This window comes from Helianthus annuus, chromosome 5 (assembly GCF_002127325.2).
Source record: "Helianthus annuus cultivar XRQ/B chromosome 5, HanXRQr2.0-SUNRISE, whole genome shotgun sequence".
Classification (NCBI taxonomy): Eukaryota; Viridiplantae; Streptophyta; class Magnoliopsida; order Asterales; family Asteraceae; genus Helianthus; species Helianthus annuus.
The window spans coordinates 108,621,575-108,642,726 of NC_035437.2; the positions used below are offsets into that span (position 1 = coordinate 108,621,575).

Consider the following 21,152-nt stretch of genomic DNA (forward strand, 5'->3'; position numbering starts at 1 on the left):
ATTTTCTGTACACTACATAACCACATATATATTAAGGGGAAAGATCATTTAAGAAGAAATTTATAATAAAACAATAAATAGTTTAGCTTTCCCCACACTAATTGTTCTCTCTCTAGGAATTAGTCAAAAAGCATTTTATCCTACATATATTAAATATCCTATGCATGTCGAAAGTCACCATATGTTTTTCCTACATATATTGAAATTAATTATGCATATACCGAAATTCATCATTCACTACAAATTAGGTTTGTTTTGAAACACTATATTTTACAAATGAGTTATGAGTTTAATTTATTTAGCCAATTTAGACGGAAGAGAACTAATGAATTAATTATATAACTTTATATTTATGTCTTTATAATAACATTAAATATAAATATTAAATAAATTTTTTTATTGATTTAAAATTGTTCCTTTCATTTTTAAAAGACATTTTCTTCTTATTTAAACTTTTCACTAGACGATAGTATAGAAAAACCCATAACCTTCTTAAGTAGCATCATATCATAACGTGTCAATTTTTAGATATTTAAACAAACTTCGATTACTTACGATAAACTATATTAACTAAAATCATGTCCGGCCAGAAGGGGGTGTGGGGTGGGCAACGACTCAGGGCCCAAATTCTTCGAGGGCCCAAAAATTAATTTATTTTAACAAAGTTACGATGTAGAACTTAGAATATATAAGTATTGAATTGAAAATGACATGATGAGGTGCATGATTTGGTTGTTCTATGTCACCTTATTAGCAAGCAAAACCTTGGGTTCTAATCCTAATAACTTCATTTTTAGAGCATACGTAGTGGGGCGCTATGGCCCCCCATAGCGCCGGAAAACGCCTCGGAACACCGCCACGAAGGGCGGTATGGTAAAAAAAAATTGAGGAGCGCGATGTGGATAGCAGCGTTACTGGATTGAAGTTTGATTTTTTTTTTTTTTTTTTTTTTGTATTTTCTGGTTTTCCCCACTCAAACATATATACAAACATCCAAAATTGTTAGATCTGTTTTGAAGAAGAGGGGTGGGGTTTTGTTTTGTTGCAGGTTTCAAAGAAGGGGTGGGGCTGTTTTGTTGCAGGTATGGAAGTAGGAAGAAGGAAGAAGAAAGAGGGGTTTTTAAAATTTGTTTTTAACATATTTGGTCCCTGCAAGTCTCAAATATCTAAAATTTGTTTTTAAAACTTGGTTTTTAAAATTGGTTTTTAACATATCTGGCCCCTGCAATTATGAAACCTTATTTTATTTAATGTTTTTTATTTAACAATAAAGGGTTTTAATTTAAAAAAGTTAGAAATTAATAAAAAAAATTGAAAATTAATTAATTGAGTAATGATGACAAAGGGGCTTTATGACTATGGGCTCAAGTTGCATAACGTCCCATAAAGCCCCGTGATGACATGGCGTGCCACATGTCGCATAACGGCCACAAAGGGGCCTTATGACTACGGATGGCCTTAGTTGATTTTTTATATATGTTTGTTACCTATACATTAAATGCAAATGACATTAATCGACTAATATTGTGTTACATTAAATCAAAATGGGAATTATAGTTTCTTCTTAAATCTAGTTTGAAAATGATTATTTATGTTAATTTTTAAAATATTTTTCAATCTATAATTAGTTTTGTGTGTTTCATTTTTTTATGAAAAAAGTCTTATTTTGTTTTTTGTTTCTCTTTCAATATGTGTATTTTTCTAAATAAATTTGGGTAGGTTACATGATCGTAATTAACGAGTTTACGATGTAACTATTCCATATTTTCTTAATTTACCCTTACAACGTGTTTTCTTTCTATGTTTCGTTGTCCAAATGCGTGTGTGATGTGCTTTTTATCTACATTTCCATGTAAAAAAACATTCCGCCGCAATATGCGGGTGATTCCACAAAATTTTAATTCATTTTCATATATTTAAAACTTTTTTTAATATTCTTTTTAAAAAGTTTATATTTTAGGGGTTTGTATTTTATCTTCGCACAGGGCCAACAGATTTTCGAAGATTTTCAAAGACGGCCCTATTTTCAAAGACGGCCCTAACTAAAATTAACCGACTCGAAACAACCCTTTTCTTCTTTCACACCACATCACCTACCATCACGTTCCTTCTTGAAATCCTGAGATTATAAATCTTATAACTAACAATGTGAACAAAAATAATCCTACTAACAACCACCAAACGGCAACGTTATTAAAAACCAACAAAAATAAAATATTAAAATCCAAAATAAACAATTAAATATAAAAATCTATGTAGTGATTCTGACATCACAAGGAACAAAGGTTGGGTGTATAAATATGAAGCATGCGTCTCTCTTTCTTTGTATATTTTAAACACACACACAAACACACACATTTAGTGGTGAGGTGTAGTACACTAATGGCTCAAACGACGCCGAATCACAAACTTACCGTCTCCGGTTGGGCTGCCCGTGACAAGTCCGGCGTCATCACTCCCTACTCCTTCAAAAGAAGGTATATATATATAGGAGATCTCAGTTGTTATTGTTATACTTTATTAGTCTTTTTAGATTTAAATCACGTGTTTGAATAAACTATGTTTGATTTTGTGATTTTACTTGTAGAGTGAACGGGCCGGATGATGTTTCGATCAAGATCTTATATTGTGGAATTTGTCACACTGATATTCACCATGTCAAGGACGAGTGGGGCATCACTATGTACCCCGTTGTTCCAGGGTATATATCGACCATTCTTTATCTCTCTTGGTCACTTTACGCTCTTGGTTAACGATGTTACGTCAACGTATGTGTCCGTATAATATGAATTTGTGGGGATGGGGTTTCATAATAGGATTATTCTTTATTATTATGTTAATTTCAACTACTTGCTAAAGGATATTACATCGGATACCCAACTACTTCATTATACACCCTCTAGTTTCACTCATGTGCGTATATAGAGTGATATTTTTTTAAACGGCGTAAGATTCTATGGAAAATAGAACGGGGCCAGCGGGGTATGTAGTGATATACACATACATATATGTGTATGTGACGCATAGTAGAACTGCAAAAGCAAAAAAGAAGCATTGAGAGAAAAATGAAATATTATAAAATACCAAAACCAATAAATGCGTAAATTAATGCAGTCTACAACTTACACGATTTCTTAAACTTGAAATGAAATATATAAAGCTGTAATAAAACTGAGAAAAGCTGTTGAAATTCGCAATTGGGGATCTCAATGTTAAATGTTGTTTTACATATGTGCCGTTTACGACATATTCAGTGGCGGAAGCAGAACGGTTTAGTTAGGGGGTCATCATAAGCTTATATTCTATACTGGTTCAAATTAGGGGGTCCATCTCTAAGTTTGTTCTTCAAAAACTCAAAATTTATAAATAAAAATTCAAAAAGTTCCGGTGACCGGAGGGTCAATGGACCCTCTTGACCCCCCTCTGGTTCCGCCCCTGGACATATTTAGTCTAACTTATGCATAATGCCAAGATATATCGGTAGTTGGCATCTTATGAATTGAAGTGAGACAAAAGGTCATGACAAAAGTTGTATGTTTTTGTCTGTCATATTTAATTATAGAGTTAACTGCCATTTTTGTCCCTGTGGTTTGGTCACTTTGGCCATTTCAGTCCATTTTTCAAAAATGCGCCATTTTCGTCCCCCACGTTCTGGAAAGGTGCCATTTCAGTCCAAAAATCATAACCCAGTTAAGTCAGTTTGTAAATAAGGACTGATTATGTAAATTTGTAACATAAAGGACTGATTGTGTAAATTTGTAACACCACCACCACTAGCTCTGCCACCACCACCACTCCGCTGCCACCACCACCACCACCACCACCACCGCCACCACCGCCACCACCGCCACCACAGCCACCACAGCCACACCGCCACTCTGTTAACTGCCGCCGGAACCGGAGCTCAGCCTAAAAATCAAAACAGATGTCGTCTTCTTCGTTTCAACAACAGTTTCCCGACGCTTTCAAAGTGTCACAAAAACAAAGAAACCCAGCTTCTTTTTCGTTTCAACGACAGTCGAACCCAAACCAAAATATGAAACTCAGCCGCAAAACACTCCAACCTGATGATGGTTTGATAAAAGTTTAAAGGCGGTGGTCGGAGAACGAAGATAATGGCCGGTAGTCGGTGATTGATAAGTGATGGCGGTGGACGGAGATGATGGTACGACGATGACTGAATTAAAGAGAAACAGTTACAGGTTCTGGGATGATCGGTGTACGGTGGTGTGGAGGAATGATGGTGGCAGTGGAGATCGTTAGTTACTATTTTAACGTCTTCATGCTGCGCAGACGAACTGAGCAGAACAGACTAGATCCAATGAATGCCGACAGCGATGATGATGAATCGCCGGAGTATGATTCAGAACCCAGAAAGTTACGCGACGGTTGTAGTTTTGATTCAACATCGGAGAAAATCGTTGTCGATGAAAGCGGAGATGGAGGCCATGATTTCTTATATGATTCCTGCACGTCATCTGATACCATTGGTGCACCGTGTACAACTAAAGTCAACACATCATGGGTGAACCATGAGTTTAACTTTGAACCTTTGGATCCACGAGTATGGGATGTCGGTTATTTTTCGTGTGCCAGAACTAAAACTGAGTTCTTGCCCACAGGCTCAATGATTGAAGAGGTTTTTGGCGTTGAATCTTGGGCAAAAATGAAGAAGAAGCTGATAATTTAGCAAGTAATGTGGCAAAAATGAAATTAGGAGAAAAGGTTGTTGATTGGTGGTGGTGGCAGTGGCTGTGGTGGCTGTGGTGGCGGTGGTGGTGGCAGCGGAGTGGTGGTGGTGGCAGGGCTGTGGTGGCGGTGGTGGCGGTGGTGGTGGTGGTGGCAGCGGAGTGGTGGTGGTGGCAGGGCTAGTGGTGGTGGTGTTACAAATTTACACAATCAGTCCTTTATGTTACAAATTTACACAATCAGTCCTTATTTACAAACTGACTTAACTGGGTTATGATTTTTGGACTGAAATGGCACCTTTCCAGAACGTGGGGGACGAAAATGGCGCATTTTTGAAAAATGGACTGAAATGGCCAAAGTGACCAAACCACAGGGACGAAAATGGCAGTTAACTCTTAATTATATTTTCTTAGTTTAATTTATTTTAAAAATATAAACTATTAATGCATAGAAGCTGACTTGTTTTGTGATGAATATTTTGTCTATTAATTTCTTAGCCACGAGATAACCGGAGTGATAACTGAAGTCGGGAGCAATGTGAAAGGGTTCAAGCCCGGGGATCGAGTTGGAGTAGGATGTCTGGCAGCAACGTGTTTGGATTGTGAGTTCTGCAAAAGCTCCCAGGAAAATTACTGTGACAAAGTCCAATTTACCTACAACGGCATCTTTTGGGATGGCAGCATCACCTACGGTGGTTACTCGGAAATGTTGGTTGCCGACCATAGGTACAACTATTCACTACACACTTCTATCTATCTCATATTTAACACCCAAAAAAGTTGAAACGATCCTAACAAAAACTGATTAGTTACAAAAATTTAGAATTTAGAGTAAACTGATAAAATGGTCCTTGAGGTTTGTTCACTTTAGTCTAAAACTCAAACCTTTTGAATTTGGGTCCATGTGGTTTAAATTTTGTTGTCATTTTTCATCCAAAATCAAAATCTGGTCAGGTTTTTCAGTTATCATCCAGTTTTTCTGTCTTTTTCCTTCCTTTGAATGAAGGGCAAAATGGACTTTTAACGTTTTATTATAACAAATTAAAAAGATCTGACCGTCTTTCATTAAAAGGAAGGAAAAGGAAAAATAACTGGATGTTAACTGAAAAATCTGAACAGATTTTGCTTTTGGATGAAAATGACAACAAAATTGAAACCACGGGGACCCAGATTCAAAATATTTGAGTTTTGGACTAAAGTGGTAAAAGTGATCAAACCTCAGGGACAATTTTGGTAATTTACTCCAAAATTTATAATCATCAGTTTGATGTGTACTAACGGAACCAATATATACCAGGCCCGTACTTTGAACATTAATATTAACATATAATGCGATGGTGGTTGGGTCTTAATGGCATTATCTACCGGTCAAGGTAGTAAGTGATTATAAAGAAAGTGTGTGGAGTGGACCACCAATAAATTCAAGCCATATAGGAGTATTAAATTTAAATGGGCCCGGTCCACGCACAAATGGGCCCGCTGCCTGTCCAGCTTACCAGCTATGACCCATTTTCTCAATTTTCCTTGCCACTCATATTATCATATGTATATAGATAATTATATATGCTCTCCTTTTGTTTTAATCAAACTTTTTTCTCCTATCGTGCTCGACCGGTGGGGTAGTGTGTGAATCACACGGGTTTAAATCAAAAAGTTTGGATTGGTGTTTTATTTCATATAGTTTTTAGTTTCATAAATAGGTAATAGGGTAAATTACTTTTTTAGTCTCTGTGTTTTAGTAGTTTTAACTAGTTAAGTCCAAAAGCAAAAAGTTTAACGATCTGAGTCCCTATAAGCCTTTTCTTTAACCATTTGAGTCCTTTTGAGACCAAATTTTAACCTTTTGAGTCTAATTTTTTGGACTCAAATCGTTATAAAATAAAGAAAATTGGACTCAAAACGTTATAAAATAAATGGCTAGGGACTCAGGGCGTTAAACTTTTTGATTTTGGACTCAAGTGGTTAAAACCATTAAAACACAGTGACTCAAAAAGTAATTTACTCTTTCTTTATTAAATATGATCATAAAACTATATTGCTAGAAGAATAATCAAGTTTTATCAATCACCTTATAATTTTACCTGCTTTTAACCATTGAACTTAAAGGGTGTTCATCCAAATTTGGTAAACAAGTAATAAATATATATATAAAGTATGTTCATATATAATTCAAATATTTAGGTCAAATTGGTTTGAAAATTACAAATTCAAATTCGATTCGAAAACAAAAAATCAAAATTCGGTTAGGTTCAGCTTTCGGATGTTTTAGTACAATTCAAATATTCAACACCCTAACCCATATAGGTATTTTTTCTGGGATTAAGAAGATTTAAAAAAATATATTCTTGCAAAAAAAAAAAAAAAAATTATGTTATGCAACTTTTTTTTCTGGTTCTTCAAACTAAAAAAATAGAATAAATTTGCATAATATCATTTTTTTTGCTATGAAGGTATGTCGCACATGTACCGGAGAACTTGCCTATGGATGCAACGGCACCATTGCTATGCGCAGGAATCACAGTGTACACACCGATGATTGACAGCAAATTACATGAGTCGACTGGAAAGCGAATCGGGATTGTTGGGCTAGGAGGGCTTGGTCATGTGGCTATCAAATTCGGTAAGGCATTTGGCCACCATGTAACCGTCATTAGCACCTCCCCTTCCAAAGAGAAAGAGGCCCGAGAACGCTTGGGTGCCGACGATTTCATCATTAGCAAAGACCCTAAACAAATGCAGGTTCGTTCTTAAATAATAAATTATTTTAAACAAAGAGTAAATTATGTTTTTAGCCCCTGTGGTTATATCACTTTTACTATATTAGCCCAAAATAAGATTTTTTAACATATCTGCCCCCATGGTCTCTATAACTAACCATTTTGGTCCCTAAGTCTAGAGATCATGGGGGCCAAAATCGTTAGTTATAGAGACCGTGGGGGCCAAAATGATAAGATTTAGGGGCCAAAATGGTTAGTTATAAAGACCATGGGGGCAGATATGTTAAAAATTCTTATTTTGGGTTAATATAGTAACAGTGATATAACCCCAGGGGCCAAAAACGTAATTTACTCTTAAACAAATGTGTATCATCAACAAAATTCCAACGGAACCCACGAAAGCAAAAATAATTGATAATAATATATATATATATATATTTTTTTATTATAGATAGATTCAATAAGATATTGTTGGCAACACTATTATTGACGGAATCATCTGTAGATGATACTCATTTGTTCAATAGTAAAATCGAGTATTGTAACATATTTTGGTAAACGTTAAGTTGACTTATATTTTGTTTAGTCAAAGACGAGAACACTTGACTTCATACTGGATACAGTGGCTGCACCACACTCGCTTGGGCCATTATTGGAGCTACTTAAAGTGAATGGAGAATTGTCGCTTGTGGGTGCACCCGATAAGCCACTAGAGTTGCCTTGTTTCCCTTTGATCTTTGGTAAGCTTCTCAACTTAAGTATTTACTTTATACGTCACACTTATAATCACTATAAATCGAAGGAACTTTATTGACGGATAAATCACATATATGTTACTAAAAGTCTAGGGAGAAACTGAGTATGGGTAAAAACGATTTAAATATGGTTTTGCTTCTGAAGTTCGAAAAATCCTTCAAAAGATTAAAAATATCCATTTACTCAAAAAGTTTTATCAGTTGTTTCAATTTTATCCTGGTCTCAAACAACATCCATCTCATCGTTAAGTTTAACCCTTGTGTCTATCATGTGATGGGCGTCTTGGTCATTTTCCCCACTAAACTCAAGAAACCCTACATAGTCCAAATCTCACTCATGCCTGTTTGTTTATTCCAAGGAAAAAAAGACATTCTCCAACATCCCTAATTTCATTCGATCCTACACAAAATGCAAAACCCTAATTTCATTTAATCTAGACATTCAGCCTCTCGATAATATCTCAAACCGAAACCACAAAGTTGTTTGAGACCATCTAATCTCAGGCCATAATAGTTCCAGTCCGAGATGACCGAGATGCATCACATGACAAACATACGGGTTAAACTTAACGAGGAAATAGATGTTGTTAAAGGTCTGGATAAAAATAAACCAACTGATACTGATGAAACTTTTGGAGGTAAATAAATATTTTTAATATTTTAGAAGAAAATCATAATTTTTGTCAAATCTCTAGGAGCAAAACTGAATTTTACTCTTTCATAAATACCGCATATTAGTTATAAATACGTTAATCTTTTATGATAATTAGTATATTAAACAATTTAAAAATTTTGGTAATTTTTAAACTTCCAACCGTTTTCTAGTGACGATTTGAGTCCGGGTCAGCTCATTTCAATCGGTTTAGACCTAACCCAAACTTGTTCAAATTTTATATGATATATGCAAGTACAAATACTCATGCACACACATATGTATATTGTTTTCGGTAAATGTGTCATGCTAAGTATAAGGATGTTTGAATATACTAGGGAAAAGGGTGGTGAGAGGTAGCATTATCGGAGGAATGAAAGAGACACAAGAAATGTTGAATTTTTGTGGGAAGCACAACATCACATGTGATATCGAAACGGTTACACCAGACAAAATTAACGAAGCCTTAACCCGATTGGCGAACAATGATGTCAAGTATCGTTTTGTTATCAACATCGGTGACAAGAAGCCAAGCCTTTAGTTCAATGTCTCAGATATAGTGTCTCGTTTCCGTTTTGTGTCTACTAGAGAGGATACACTATGTTTGAATGTCAAAATCATTTTGTTTTCTACATGAATAATGTGAACAATATATTCTGCTAGCTTATTGCTTATAAAAGGGTTTCTATATGCCAGTTGTGGGTCTGGATCCATATATAAGTTTATGTGATTCTGTTTGTTTGGAATTTGACCGGATAATAGATTTGGGTCCAGGATTTAGGGTATTCATAAATTACTTCAAATCAATGTACTAATTTGCACATGAAATTATAGCATAGTGACATCTTTATGGTGGGATAAAGCTTAGGGACTATTAACCACTGGGTGTCAGCCCAGTGGCCACCGACGCCCACACAAATCGTGGGGACCCAGGTTCGACTCCGGTCGGTGACAATTTAGTCACCCGAGGTCCACTCGATGGTTGGGGACTCACCGCCAGGCAGCAGTGTCGGGGTGCTAGCCTGGAAAGGGTGTAAAACCCGACAGGATCTTTCAATGATATCAATGTTAACTTGTGTAAGTGCGGAAACCAAACACAAGCGGATTCAAGAAAACAACAAAGTAAAATAAACACAATAATCAAATCAGCATACGATCTTGCATTCACCTTAACACCGATGACTGATACAAGACGCACAAGGATCTCGAGTGGGTTCTGACCTTCTACCAAGCGATTAACCCTTTAAACATAACAAGGGTTTGTTTATATAGTACTTAAAATGGACCGAAACCATCCTAAGCCCACTCGAGATCTCACCAAAACCCATAACTACATTCGACCCCAACATAATAGTTAAAACATTACAATATCAACCCTATACTATAATATTTCTCTATGAATAAACCTTAAGGTTCCAACAATCTCCCCCTAGGTTTATGCATAGAGAGTCTTGAGACTTCAACCATCACGAGCACCACCCAGACGATCTTTGAGCCCACCAAAACCTTTTGTACGAATGTGAATCGCTGAAGCAACAGCTGCAGTCCATCCCTTAGCAATTTCTTCGTATTTTTCAGTAGCTCTGATTTGATTCTGAGCTAACACTTCCAGGTCTTCATAAGCAAGATTCAATAAGTCGACTTGATCCACCAAGCGGAAATTCACATCATCATCACAAACAATCACTGTCTGCCCTAGACGTTCATCATAAGCCCAAAAATGCAGCGATTTCAAGGCGCCTTTTGGAATCTTTCTTACTAGGGGAATCACTTTCTCCTTGTCAGTTGCAGGCCAATGAACTACCTTCATTCTCTTGTTTGTATATGGATCTCGAACACCTTTAACTGGTTTAACAAGAGACTCTGCAGTATGCATGGAAGGAAAACCACGAAGAACCTCCCTCTTCAACCTCTCGTAAAACAAATGACCACGACCTCCAGGCTTATCATCCACATAAGGTGCATTAGACAAGTTTGTCAAATCAATCTTGGTAAATGTCTGAAACTGAGCTGGAGCCTTGTACCATTCAACAGGACCAACTTTTCTCTTAATCCACCATCTTCTACGATCATGATCAAATCCCCAGCTAACAACACCAGATCCATTTCCAACTTTATCGTAGAGAGTTTCACCAACATCCATTAGATGATGAGTTGCTTGAGCATCATCATCATCATCATCAGGATTAAGATTCTTGTTCTTCAATATAACAAACTCCCTTTTCTTCTTAATTCTCTCAGCCTTTTCCTTCTCTGCGATAGGATCAATCACCCTTTCAAAATACTTTTCCATTGAAGCACTTCGCTCAGCATCATCTTTATCAAAGGCTTTTCTTCTGTTCTCTACATCTTTTGGGTCAGAAAATTCATTCCCAAATTTCTTCTCCAACTTTCCACGTAAATCATATACCATGTTGAACAACAAACTGACATCTCCTTGAAGCTGTTCAATTTGTTGATTCTTTTGCACTATAGTATCTTCAAGTTGGATGATTTTGGCATCTTTATGAATTGAATCTTGCTCAACCACAATTAACCGTTTCTTCATTTCTCTCATACTAATGAAATCATCATCATCGCTTGAATCATCTTCAAACGGCATTCTAAACGGCTCTTCAGGTCTCTTACCACTTGAACTGCTAGGCATATCAAGAACAACTCTAGAAGGACCTGCAGATTCAGAAACACCAAGTGGCATTGTCTCAACAGCAGTATCAACATTAACATTAACATTTGTAACCTGAACATCTGCAGTGGCGGTTTCCAAAACATCTCTTTGAGAATCAGTGTTGAACTCAAAGATATCTTCAGTAGTGGTGGTGGTGTCAGTGACATTTTTCTCAAAATCGAAATCATATAATCCATCATCATCTTCAGCAGTACACACAGGTTGATCTTTGTTTTGCTCAACATACATTCCGAGTCGAGGATCCCTCCTTTTTCGCTTCAAAGGCAATGAATCAGGATCCTTTGGGTTTTCATCAGGCTCTTCATTTGATACTGTAAGATCGGAAGGAGGATTTCCCATCTTATCAGTCATTGATTTTAATAACAAAGCCAAACTTTCAGCAGTAATCACCGATGGAACAGTAGAAACAGCAATATCAGCTTCATTTTCAGGAGGAAGCTCTTCATCATCTCCCGAATCACACATAATCTCTATGCCCCCATCGTCAGAGTTAATTGTTAAGATCTCTGTCTCAGGCTCATCAGCAACTGCACCCTGGACATCATGTTCTTCAGCTACCATTGCATTCACAGCTACAGGTTGTACTATAACTGGATCAGCAACTACATCCTCAGTCTCAGCAAACTGACCAAACTTCTCCAGAGGAATCAAACCTTCAAACTTCTTTTCAGTACCCTTTTTCAGAGTTAGAGCACCAAAGCAAGCAGGGCCCATAGGCTTCAATTCCAAAGTATCTCCAGATCGCATCAAATCTGGATAACGCACATTTAGAATCATCTGCAAGAACCTTGGATACATCAGAAACTTGTCTTTTCGAACTCCTGTCACATTTCTTTTCATCCCTTCGAATATGTACTTTGAGTAATTGAAAGGTGCATTGGTTATTAGACAGGTAAAAGCAGCAGATTGAGTGATGTTCAATTGATCAGCGCCTCCTCGATTTTCTGTCATGCAGAGAATGAACATGTGTACCAATAAACGCTAATAGGGATGCACAAACTTCTTCACTAACGGAGGGTACTTTCCTTCATAACTTAATCTTGGCAGAATCGCTTCCACAGTTCCTACTGGCAGCTCAATAGAATCAGTTTCCCGGTCGTTGAACTGCAGTACCTCTCTGATCATCTGTTCAGTCACAATGATGGGTTTCTTTTGAATCTCAGCAATTAAAGCTCCCTTTCCTTCAGCTCCAAGAGCGTCAAAACTAGCAGTCTTCCAAAAATCTTGAATTAAATTCTCGTAGACAACAGGATTCTCTCTTAATGCATGAACAAGTCTGCAACTATTCAATCCTTTAATCAACGACGTATATAATCCCCTGTGCTTTGCTGGAGGAGCAGCCAAGTATCCAGCATGATTATGCGTAGAAATAAACTTTAGATCCATATCTACACAACAAAAACATTAATTCCATAAGAATTTCTTTCTTGATGAAGTTTATTAACAAGACAAAACTGGTCAACATTCAACAGGCTGATCATTGATCAACAACTCAGATTGCAAAAGTCAGCAAGGATGTTTTTCAAGTCACTCGAGACCATAATATTTCAAGTCGAGACCATACAGTTTCGAGTCGAGACCTTGGTCGAGACAACATAATCACTCGAGACCTCAGTCGAGACAGAAGAGATTGCGACTCGAAACCAATATGACATCGACTCGAGACCTCAATCGAGACAGAAGTGATTGCGACTCGCAAACACCGATCTCGAGTCCGTAAAAATTTCCTTCAATCTGAGTCGAGATCTCCCAAACACCTTTTGATCTGTTAAACTTTGGATCAAAATCCAAAAACACTTTCAAAATCATTTGAAGACCAAAACATGTCCAAATTTAGGGTTCATGAGCATCTTCAAACATTCATATGATGTTCAGACTAACTTCATCAAATCTTCAATAAAACCTGCAAAGACTTCAACCAAAACATCATCAAGTTCATCAGATTACCTTTAATCACAAGTCGAGACCGGAGTTATTGTCGGACAACACAAAGAAATCGCCGGAGAATGAGAGAGAATTTGAAAGTGACAATGATTTGTTTCGAGTGCACAGTGGGGTCTCGAGTCGAGTTCCCTTTAAATACCCAAATCTGTGGGCCGGCCTTTAATGATATGGGCCGAGTCCACAGTCTCGATTCGAGACCATTCATCAATTTGAAACTTGGACTAAATAAATATATTTTTCAATTATTTCAGAAATCCAATTGAAAAATCAATATTTTCTTATACAACCCTTCAACTTTCTGAGCATGTTTTATTAGACCAAAAACCTACAAACATAAAATTAAATAATATCGAAATATTATTTACAAAAAAAAAATAAATAAAATAGGAAATATCATAATTTGCTCAGGGATCAAATCACGGGTTTTGGACTTGACTACACTTATCAACACTGATCTACCACTGAATGATCTAGACAATTGCCAGTATATTTGTCCACCTAAACTCATCTCCCAAGACCTTCCCATATAACTGCCTGTAAGAAATTTTATCATGTTTTGATTTCTTAACAATGAACACCCAATCAAATACTAATCAAATCCTGGAAATATAAACAGCACACTCTATCATGCAAGTAGCTTCCCTACCACATATTTCACAAGTCCAGTCCAGATCTCTGAAATTTTAACTGGGATCAGAATAGATCTTAAGCAGAGATGGTATAATATACAAATCAAATGAGATTTTCTCAGTTTGATATAGGTTTCTTGGGTTTCTTTTGGGAACTTGAGGACCTCTTTCGGGTGTATAAATGATCTACAGAGCGACAACGTACAGCTAGGTCAGCATGTATCTCGATACAGCCGAAGCTGACGTTGCCTAGCACCTCCAGGTCAGCATATATCTGGATGCAGCAAAGGAGATACACGACTTTTTCAGAGAAAATTTCAGAGTCAGACCAAAATTGTGTGTATCGGGACAACATACAAGCATTCAAATAGAAATGAGCTAATCCCAAGTGATTTTCTTTCCTGAGGTCATGTACTAAATTAGTTCTAAACAGAACAGCCGATGTTTCCAGTCTTTAAGGATAGAGCCTACCAACACATCGTTCTAGAGTCAAAACTGTTTCAATACTGGTCTTACATGAGTCAGCCCTCGACCATAATGTGAAAATTCATTTCATTTCCCAGTCATGGCAATGTTTCTTTTTGGATTTTAAAATTTTTTATTGTTTTTGTATTTTTTCAGAATTTCTCCCCCTAAATTTGTGCATAAATAAAAACTACCTAAGAATAGAAAACTTTATGAACAAATTTACTTAAACATAAACAACCATGCTCAGTCGGTATACCAGATCATTTTCAGAAAATCAACAAGCACTTTGAATTTTGAGCTGCTGACAGGTTTGGTAAATAAATCGGCAGCATTTGCATCTGTGTCGATTTGCTCAAGTTTAATAAGACCTCTGTCAAAGCAGTCTCTAATGAAATGAACTTTTATGTCTATGTGCTTGGTTTTGGAGTGAAATAAAGGATTTTTAACAATTTGTATTGCAGCATCATTATCGCAGTAAATAGTAGTATTGAGATAAGTCAAACCGTAGTCCTGCAATTGATGTTGCATCCACACCACTTGAGAGCAAGATGCAGAGGCGGCAACGTACTCAGCTTCAGCTGTAGAAATCGCCACTGTTTGTTGTTTCTTGCATTGCCAAGAAATGAGCCTGTCACCCAGAAATTGACATCCAACTGATGTAGATTTCCTGTCACTATCAGTACCTCCAAAGTTGCTATCAGAAAATGTAAACAAGTCAAAATTGGAATCCCTCGGCCGAAAGATTCGTTTAACAGCAGTAAGATGAGAAGTTTTAGGATTAGCCTGATATCTTGCGCAGTTGCAGACAACAAACATGATATCCGGACGGCTAGCTGTCAGATACATCAACGACCCGATCATAGACCTATACTGACGTTGATCAACAGAAGCTCCTTCTTCATCTTCAGTCAATAATGGTCTCTTCGCCATTGGGGTTTCAGCTGATTTTGCGTTTGAAAACTTGAATTTTGCTAGCACATCATCCACATACTTCCCTTGATGAATAAGGATGCCTTGAGAATTCTGTTTGACTTGTAGACCCCAAAACACTGTCATTTCTCCGAGAGCACTCATCTCAAACTTCTTTTTCATAACTCTCTCAAACTCCCTGCAAAGCTCCTCACTTGTAGATCCGAAGATAATATCATCGACATAAATTTGAACCAAGATCTGATCCTTGCCCACTTTCTTGATAAACAGAGTCTTGTCTATCGTGCCACGTGTGTACCCATGAGCCAAAAGATGTTCAGTTAGTGTAGCATACCAAGCTCATGGTGCTTGGTGTAATCCATACAATGCCTTGTCTAGCTTGTAGGCATATTCTGGATGATCTGGATGCACAAAACCTGGTGGCTGCTCGACAAAGATTTCTTCCTTCACATCTCCATATAGAAACGCTGTCTTGACATCCATCTGATACACAGTGAACCCCATATATGACGCGTAAGCTAAGAAGATCCGGATGGCTTCAAGTCGAGCAACCGGAGCATATACTTCATCATAATCCAGACCCTCTATTTGTCGAAAACCCTGAACCACCAGCCTTGCTTTATTTCAAACAGTAACCCCTGCAGAATCTTGCTTGTTTCGAAACACCCATCTTGTTCCAAGTTTGCACTTTCCCTTTGGCAACTCGACAAGTTTCCATACTCCAAGCTTTTCAAACTGGTTCAGCTCTTCATGCATAGCGTCTACCCAGCCTGGTTCCTCCAAAGCTATATCAACAGTTTTAGGTTCTATTTGTGAGATGTAGCAAGAATATAAACATGTATTGATGGTTCCTGATTGGCTCCTGGTTAAAACTCCTGCATTTACAGGACCAATCACATTCTCTATAGGGTGATTTCGTTGGAGACTTGTAGGTATTGCCATATCAGGTACGGTCTCGTCTTCAGGAGAAGCATTTTGATTATCAGCAGTGGTGTTGCTAGACTCCCCCTCATTAGATGCTGCAGTATGATGAACAAATGGAGTGGTAACAATGCAATCTTCAGGAATGGATTCAGGAAATAGTGCAGATCCTGAACCATTAGATACAACACCACTTGATGAAGCACCTTCAGGGGATTGATGGGACGTTTGCTGAGGCGTAGGATGCCGAGTGAAAACCATTCCCGGTGGGTCAATGGTATGATTTCTTGATCTTTCTTCAGCTTGTTCTTCCTCTTCAGTGTCACCAAATGACAGCGGTTGTTTCGGAGTAGACACACCTGCAAGTGTAGGGACACTTGACAACATGTTAAATGATTTAAATAATGCAGCATAATCATATAACCAATCTGGTCCAACTCTAGCATCCGTAGCATTTTCTTCTAGCCATTCAATGTTGCACGACTCAACGACCTTTTTAGTTACCTTGTTGTATACTCTATAGGCTGAACCTTTAGCGTATCCAACAAAGTAACACTCGTCCCCTTTGACTTCAAACTTTCCATTGGCGTCCATGAGTAGTAACACACATGGGCAACCAAAGATGCGAAAGTGTGAAACCGAAGGTTTACGTCCTTCCAGAATCTCATAAGGAGTTTTCATATGACGTTTGTTTACTAAAGCATGATTCTGGACGTAACAGGCCGTGCTAACAGCTTCAGCCCAGAAGAAACTAGGAATCTTTGAATCGGCCAGCATAGTACGCGCAGCCTCTATAAGAGTACGATTTCGTCTTTCAGCCACTCCATTTTGTTGTGGAGTTCGTGGCACTGTACTGCTGATCAATTCCCTTTTCTGCACAGAATGTATCCATGGTAACATTTTTGAATTCCGTCCCATTGTCTGATCGAATAGCCTTCACTTTCGTACTGGCTTGATTTTCCACCAAATTAATAAATTGTTTGATCAAACCCGCAGCCTCACTCTTGTGACTTAGAAAGTATACCCAGGTGTAGCGTGAATAGTCATCGACTATCACGAGACAATAAGCCTTCTTGCGAATACTTAACACATTCACTGGACCAAACAGATCCATATGAAGTAATTCAAGCACAGCTTTGGTTGAGGGTGTAGGCTTGGATTTATGAGGCTTCCGATGAGCTTTTCCCTTGGCACAAGCAACACACTTTTCTACCAACATAAAGTCTTTGATTGGTAGATCACGGACCAGTTGACCTTTGGCAAGTCGATTCAAATTCTTCATATTCACATGTCCAAGACGACGATGCCACAATAAACATCATGTTTTGATATCTTCGAAAATAGACAAGTAATTTCTTCACACGGCTTCTTGTTCATATCAATGACATAAGCATTTCCCCGTCTCTCAGCTGTCATAAAAAACCAATCTTCAGGAATGACAATCCCTGGTTTCAATACGTAGCATCCTTTCTTTGTAAAATGAACTAAATTTCCTCGGTCACAAATTTGTGAAATGCTCAGCAAATTATGTTTCAGTTCTGGGACATAATTCACATTTTCGAAGCTTAAAACGCCCTTTTTCACTGTTCCCTTCAACGTGATTCTTCCAGATTCTCCTCCCGCAAAAGAGACATATCCCCCGTCAAATTCTTTTACATTGACCAGTTGAGACAAGTCTCCCGTCATATGCCTGGAACAGCCACTATCCATGTACCAGAGGCGCACGGTAGTCCTCCACAGCTGTTCCTGCACGATTAGCGGGATCAGTTAGATTTAGGAACCCAGCCATAGTGGATCTGGGTTTCCCTTGTGCATCAACGTAAGTTACTCTCTGCCATACCAAATTGTCTTTATTTAAAAATTTCGAAGGATTTTTAATGGCAGAATTTTGATGAGATGTATGAGACGAATTGGAATGCGTGGCCTTAGCTTTAGGTTTCCAATGCTTATTTGACCATTTAGAATTGTAGTGACCAAACGCTTTATATTGATTTTTCGAAAAATCCTTTTGTTGATTTTGATTTCTACGTTTGGCTGCATTCCAATCTTGATCAGAAGGCTTAACCTTACGATAGTTATTCCTCATTGTCTTAGACTTTTCAGTCGTCACTGACTCTGAATAACAATATCGGTTTGGCTTGACTTTCTGATTTTGTGCATGTTTATTTTTAGACTGCACACTTGGGAGATGAACACAGTTTCTGGCGATGTGTCCAGCAATTCCACAATTGAAACAAGTTTGTCGTTTCAGTGTGTGGAAGATTTGATGCTTCACAGCAGATGCGGGTCTCTTGGGTCTTGAGGATTGAGCTTGCTTGTTTTGTTGGCTTGTGCCTTTTCTGAGCATTTAGATACCTGTTGGTCAGAACTAGCACTGGCACAAGCATGAGATTTAGATGGATTAGATTTATCTTTGTTTACCATTTCATCAGAACCATTTTGAAAGGGTGTTTCAGATTCCGTTTTAATTTTGTCTTCAGAAAACTTTTGTTGCAATTTATCATCTAAAACAACCTCTTTTTCCTTTTGAAAATCAATTTCAGTTTTAATCTCAGAAGATGTTGAAACTTCATCAACACATGAATCATCTGAGTTTGATAATGGTTCCTTTTCAACCTCAGTTTCTAATGGGGTCCCACTAGGTTCAACATTAGGGACATCCACTGAGATCGATTCAGAAGAAGAATCAGAACACTGTTGATTTTCTTGGGAAGGAATTTCAGTGGTTTCACTGAATGCGTCCTGAGGGACCTCACCTGTCACACTATCATCAGCTGAAGAGTTAGAAACATTAGAATCACAATTTTCAGCTACTGAAAAACATTCATCATCACACACATTATTAAAAGTTTCATCACAAGCATTCACAGTTTTGCCCATAACATCAGGCCCAAAAGAAGACGAAACATAACTATGAAACGAGTTCAAAAACGATTGTCCAAACACACAACCAGAATCAGTTTTATCAAAAGTAGTTTTAGAGGAATCAGAATCTAAAGTTTGTTCATTCCCAAACATATCTCCCCACCTCACTTCAGGTACTTCATCTGCACATGATGAAGAAACGTTAGGATCAAAAGTACCCTTGGATACAAAACAAGCTGGTTTAACCACCTGTTTTTCAACAGGTCTGACAATAACTGATGACTTATTGTTTTTGGGACCATAAGTCATTTTGCTTTCATTCATTATCTCCTCCTCAGTCATAGGTAAGTAAGTATAATTGTCATTATACGGAGGAGGAGCCTGATTATACCCCAATCCCAACCCTTTCCTTTTATGGTATGCTAGCTGTTGATCACACGGGTTTTTGACTAATTTGCTAGAGGAATCAAATTTTTTAATATTTAGCTCATTTATTTGATATTTATCTTTGATAACCTCCAATTCTTTAGTCACATCGCATAGTTTTTCTTTAACCATGAAAAGTTGGGTCGTTTTTACACTAACATCATCCTTGAGTTGGATGATGTCTTTTCGCTGAGCTTTGATTTTCTCCTTAAAAAGTTTTTCATTATTAGTCAAAGTGAAATTTTTCCTTTTAATGTCATTATAATCTTCGATAAGCTCAGCGTTGTGTATTCTATAGGCTTCAACCCGTTCTCTGCATTCAGGGGTACAGAAAACAGAAATTACCTCTTCTTTGGTGAGACCCTTGACTGGAGCTGAAAGAATCTGAGTCATGAAAGCAAGATTTTCGGCTGAAATCAAGATTTTCGGCTGAAATCTCCTCCTCAGGTGCTGACGTCTCATCCTCAGGCGCTGAAACTTGATCATCTGTGGCCATGAAAGCAATGTTGCTTGAATTAGCTTGATTTTCTGGAGCTGAGATGTTCAGTCGCTCAATTTCCGAATTCCAATCAAAGGGCGAATCAGGCTGAACCACCAAGGCTTGAGCCAATCCCAGGGGTTGAGGACTTCCACTGAGAGCAGCATCAGCAGACATACTCGATGTGGTCACAAGAGCTCTCTCTCGATTAGGTGTAGCAGGTGCAGCAGGTTGGGCTGGAGTTTGTTCATTATTGACCCTAGGTTTGGTACAGTTTCTTGCCAAATGACCTTGTTCATGACAACTGTAGCAACGAAACTCAAATGGCATTTTTGTGGGTCCAGTAAAGGTAAGACCTTGCCATTTGTTTCTCCCGGTTTTCTTCACAAAATTTTTGGCTCTAAATGCCGCCATAGCCATCTGCCAAGTTATATCCATTTCTTCTACATCTTCGGGATGAATTTGATCTAAGTCATCCATAGAAAACTTAGGAGGATTAAGTTTACCAGCAGCAAAAGCATTCAAGCAATTTATGACAGAAGCAGCTATATCAAGGTTTTCCTTTGACTGTTGCGAGAAGAAAGCAATCATCTCGTTTGTAGCAATGGGAGTTGACGATGCAGCAACAGTAGCATTAGCAGAAGGTGGTGCAGCAGCAGCAGCAGGTGCTGGAGTTCCAGCGTAGTAAAGATTTGGTGAGGTAGGAGCAGCTTTAGCAGAAGCAGAGTTGCTGAACGTTTGAAAACCAACGTGAGATACAAAAGCAGTATTATTGCTTGATGTCGATGGTGTTGCAGTGAATCCTGCAGCTAACATGCTATTCTTGTAATTTGTTTCTCTTTGTTTATCATCTAGCTCACAAGCCTTAATGTGAGAAATCATTTCAGATAAGCTACATCTTGCTAGATCCTTGGTTTTCTTTATCATTGCGACGTGATGATCCCAACTTTTTAGTAAAGCATTTAGAAGATGCCTGTTAGATGAGGCATT

At 37.9% G+C, this 21,152-nt stretch overlaps 1 protein-coding gene across 1 annotated transcript; it reads left to right on the top strand.

Moving 5' to 3' along the window:
- Positions 1-2,279: 2,279 nt before the first annotated feature.
- LOC110941024 (probable cinnamyl alcohol dehydrogenase 6) lies at positions 2,280-9,525 on the top strand. The gene is made up of 6 exons (XM_022182627.2): positions 2,280-2,477; positions 2,588-2,701; positions 5,187-5,414; positions 7,139-7,427; positions 7,992-8,145; positions 9,151-9,525. The coding sequence occupies exons 1-6, from the start codon at positions 2,308-2,310 to the stop codon at positions 9,351-9,353; spliced, it is 1,158 nt and encodes a 385-aa protein (XP_022038319.2). The 5' UTR covers positions 2,280-2,307; the 3' UTR covers positions 9,354-9,525.
- Positions 9,526-21,152: the final 11,627 nt, after the last annotated feature.

Excerpts from the sequence above, each read along its gene's own strand:
- LOC110941024 (XM_022182627.2), top strand. The coding sequence starts at position 2,308 with ATGCGTCTCTCTTTCTTTGTATATTTTAAACACACACACAAACACACA. Across the intron at positions 2,478-2,587 it reads CCCTACTCCTTCAAAAGAAG|AGTGAACGGGCCGGATGATG; the intron begins GTATATATATAT and ends TTTTACTTGTAG. Across the intron at positions 7,428-7,991 it reads AAGACCCTAAACAAATGCAG|TCAAAGACGAGAACACTTGA; the intron begins GTTCGTTCTTAA and ends TATTTTGTTTAG.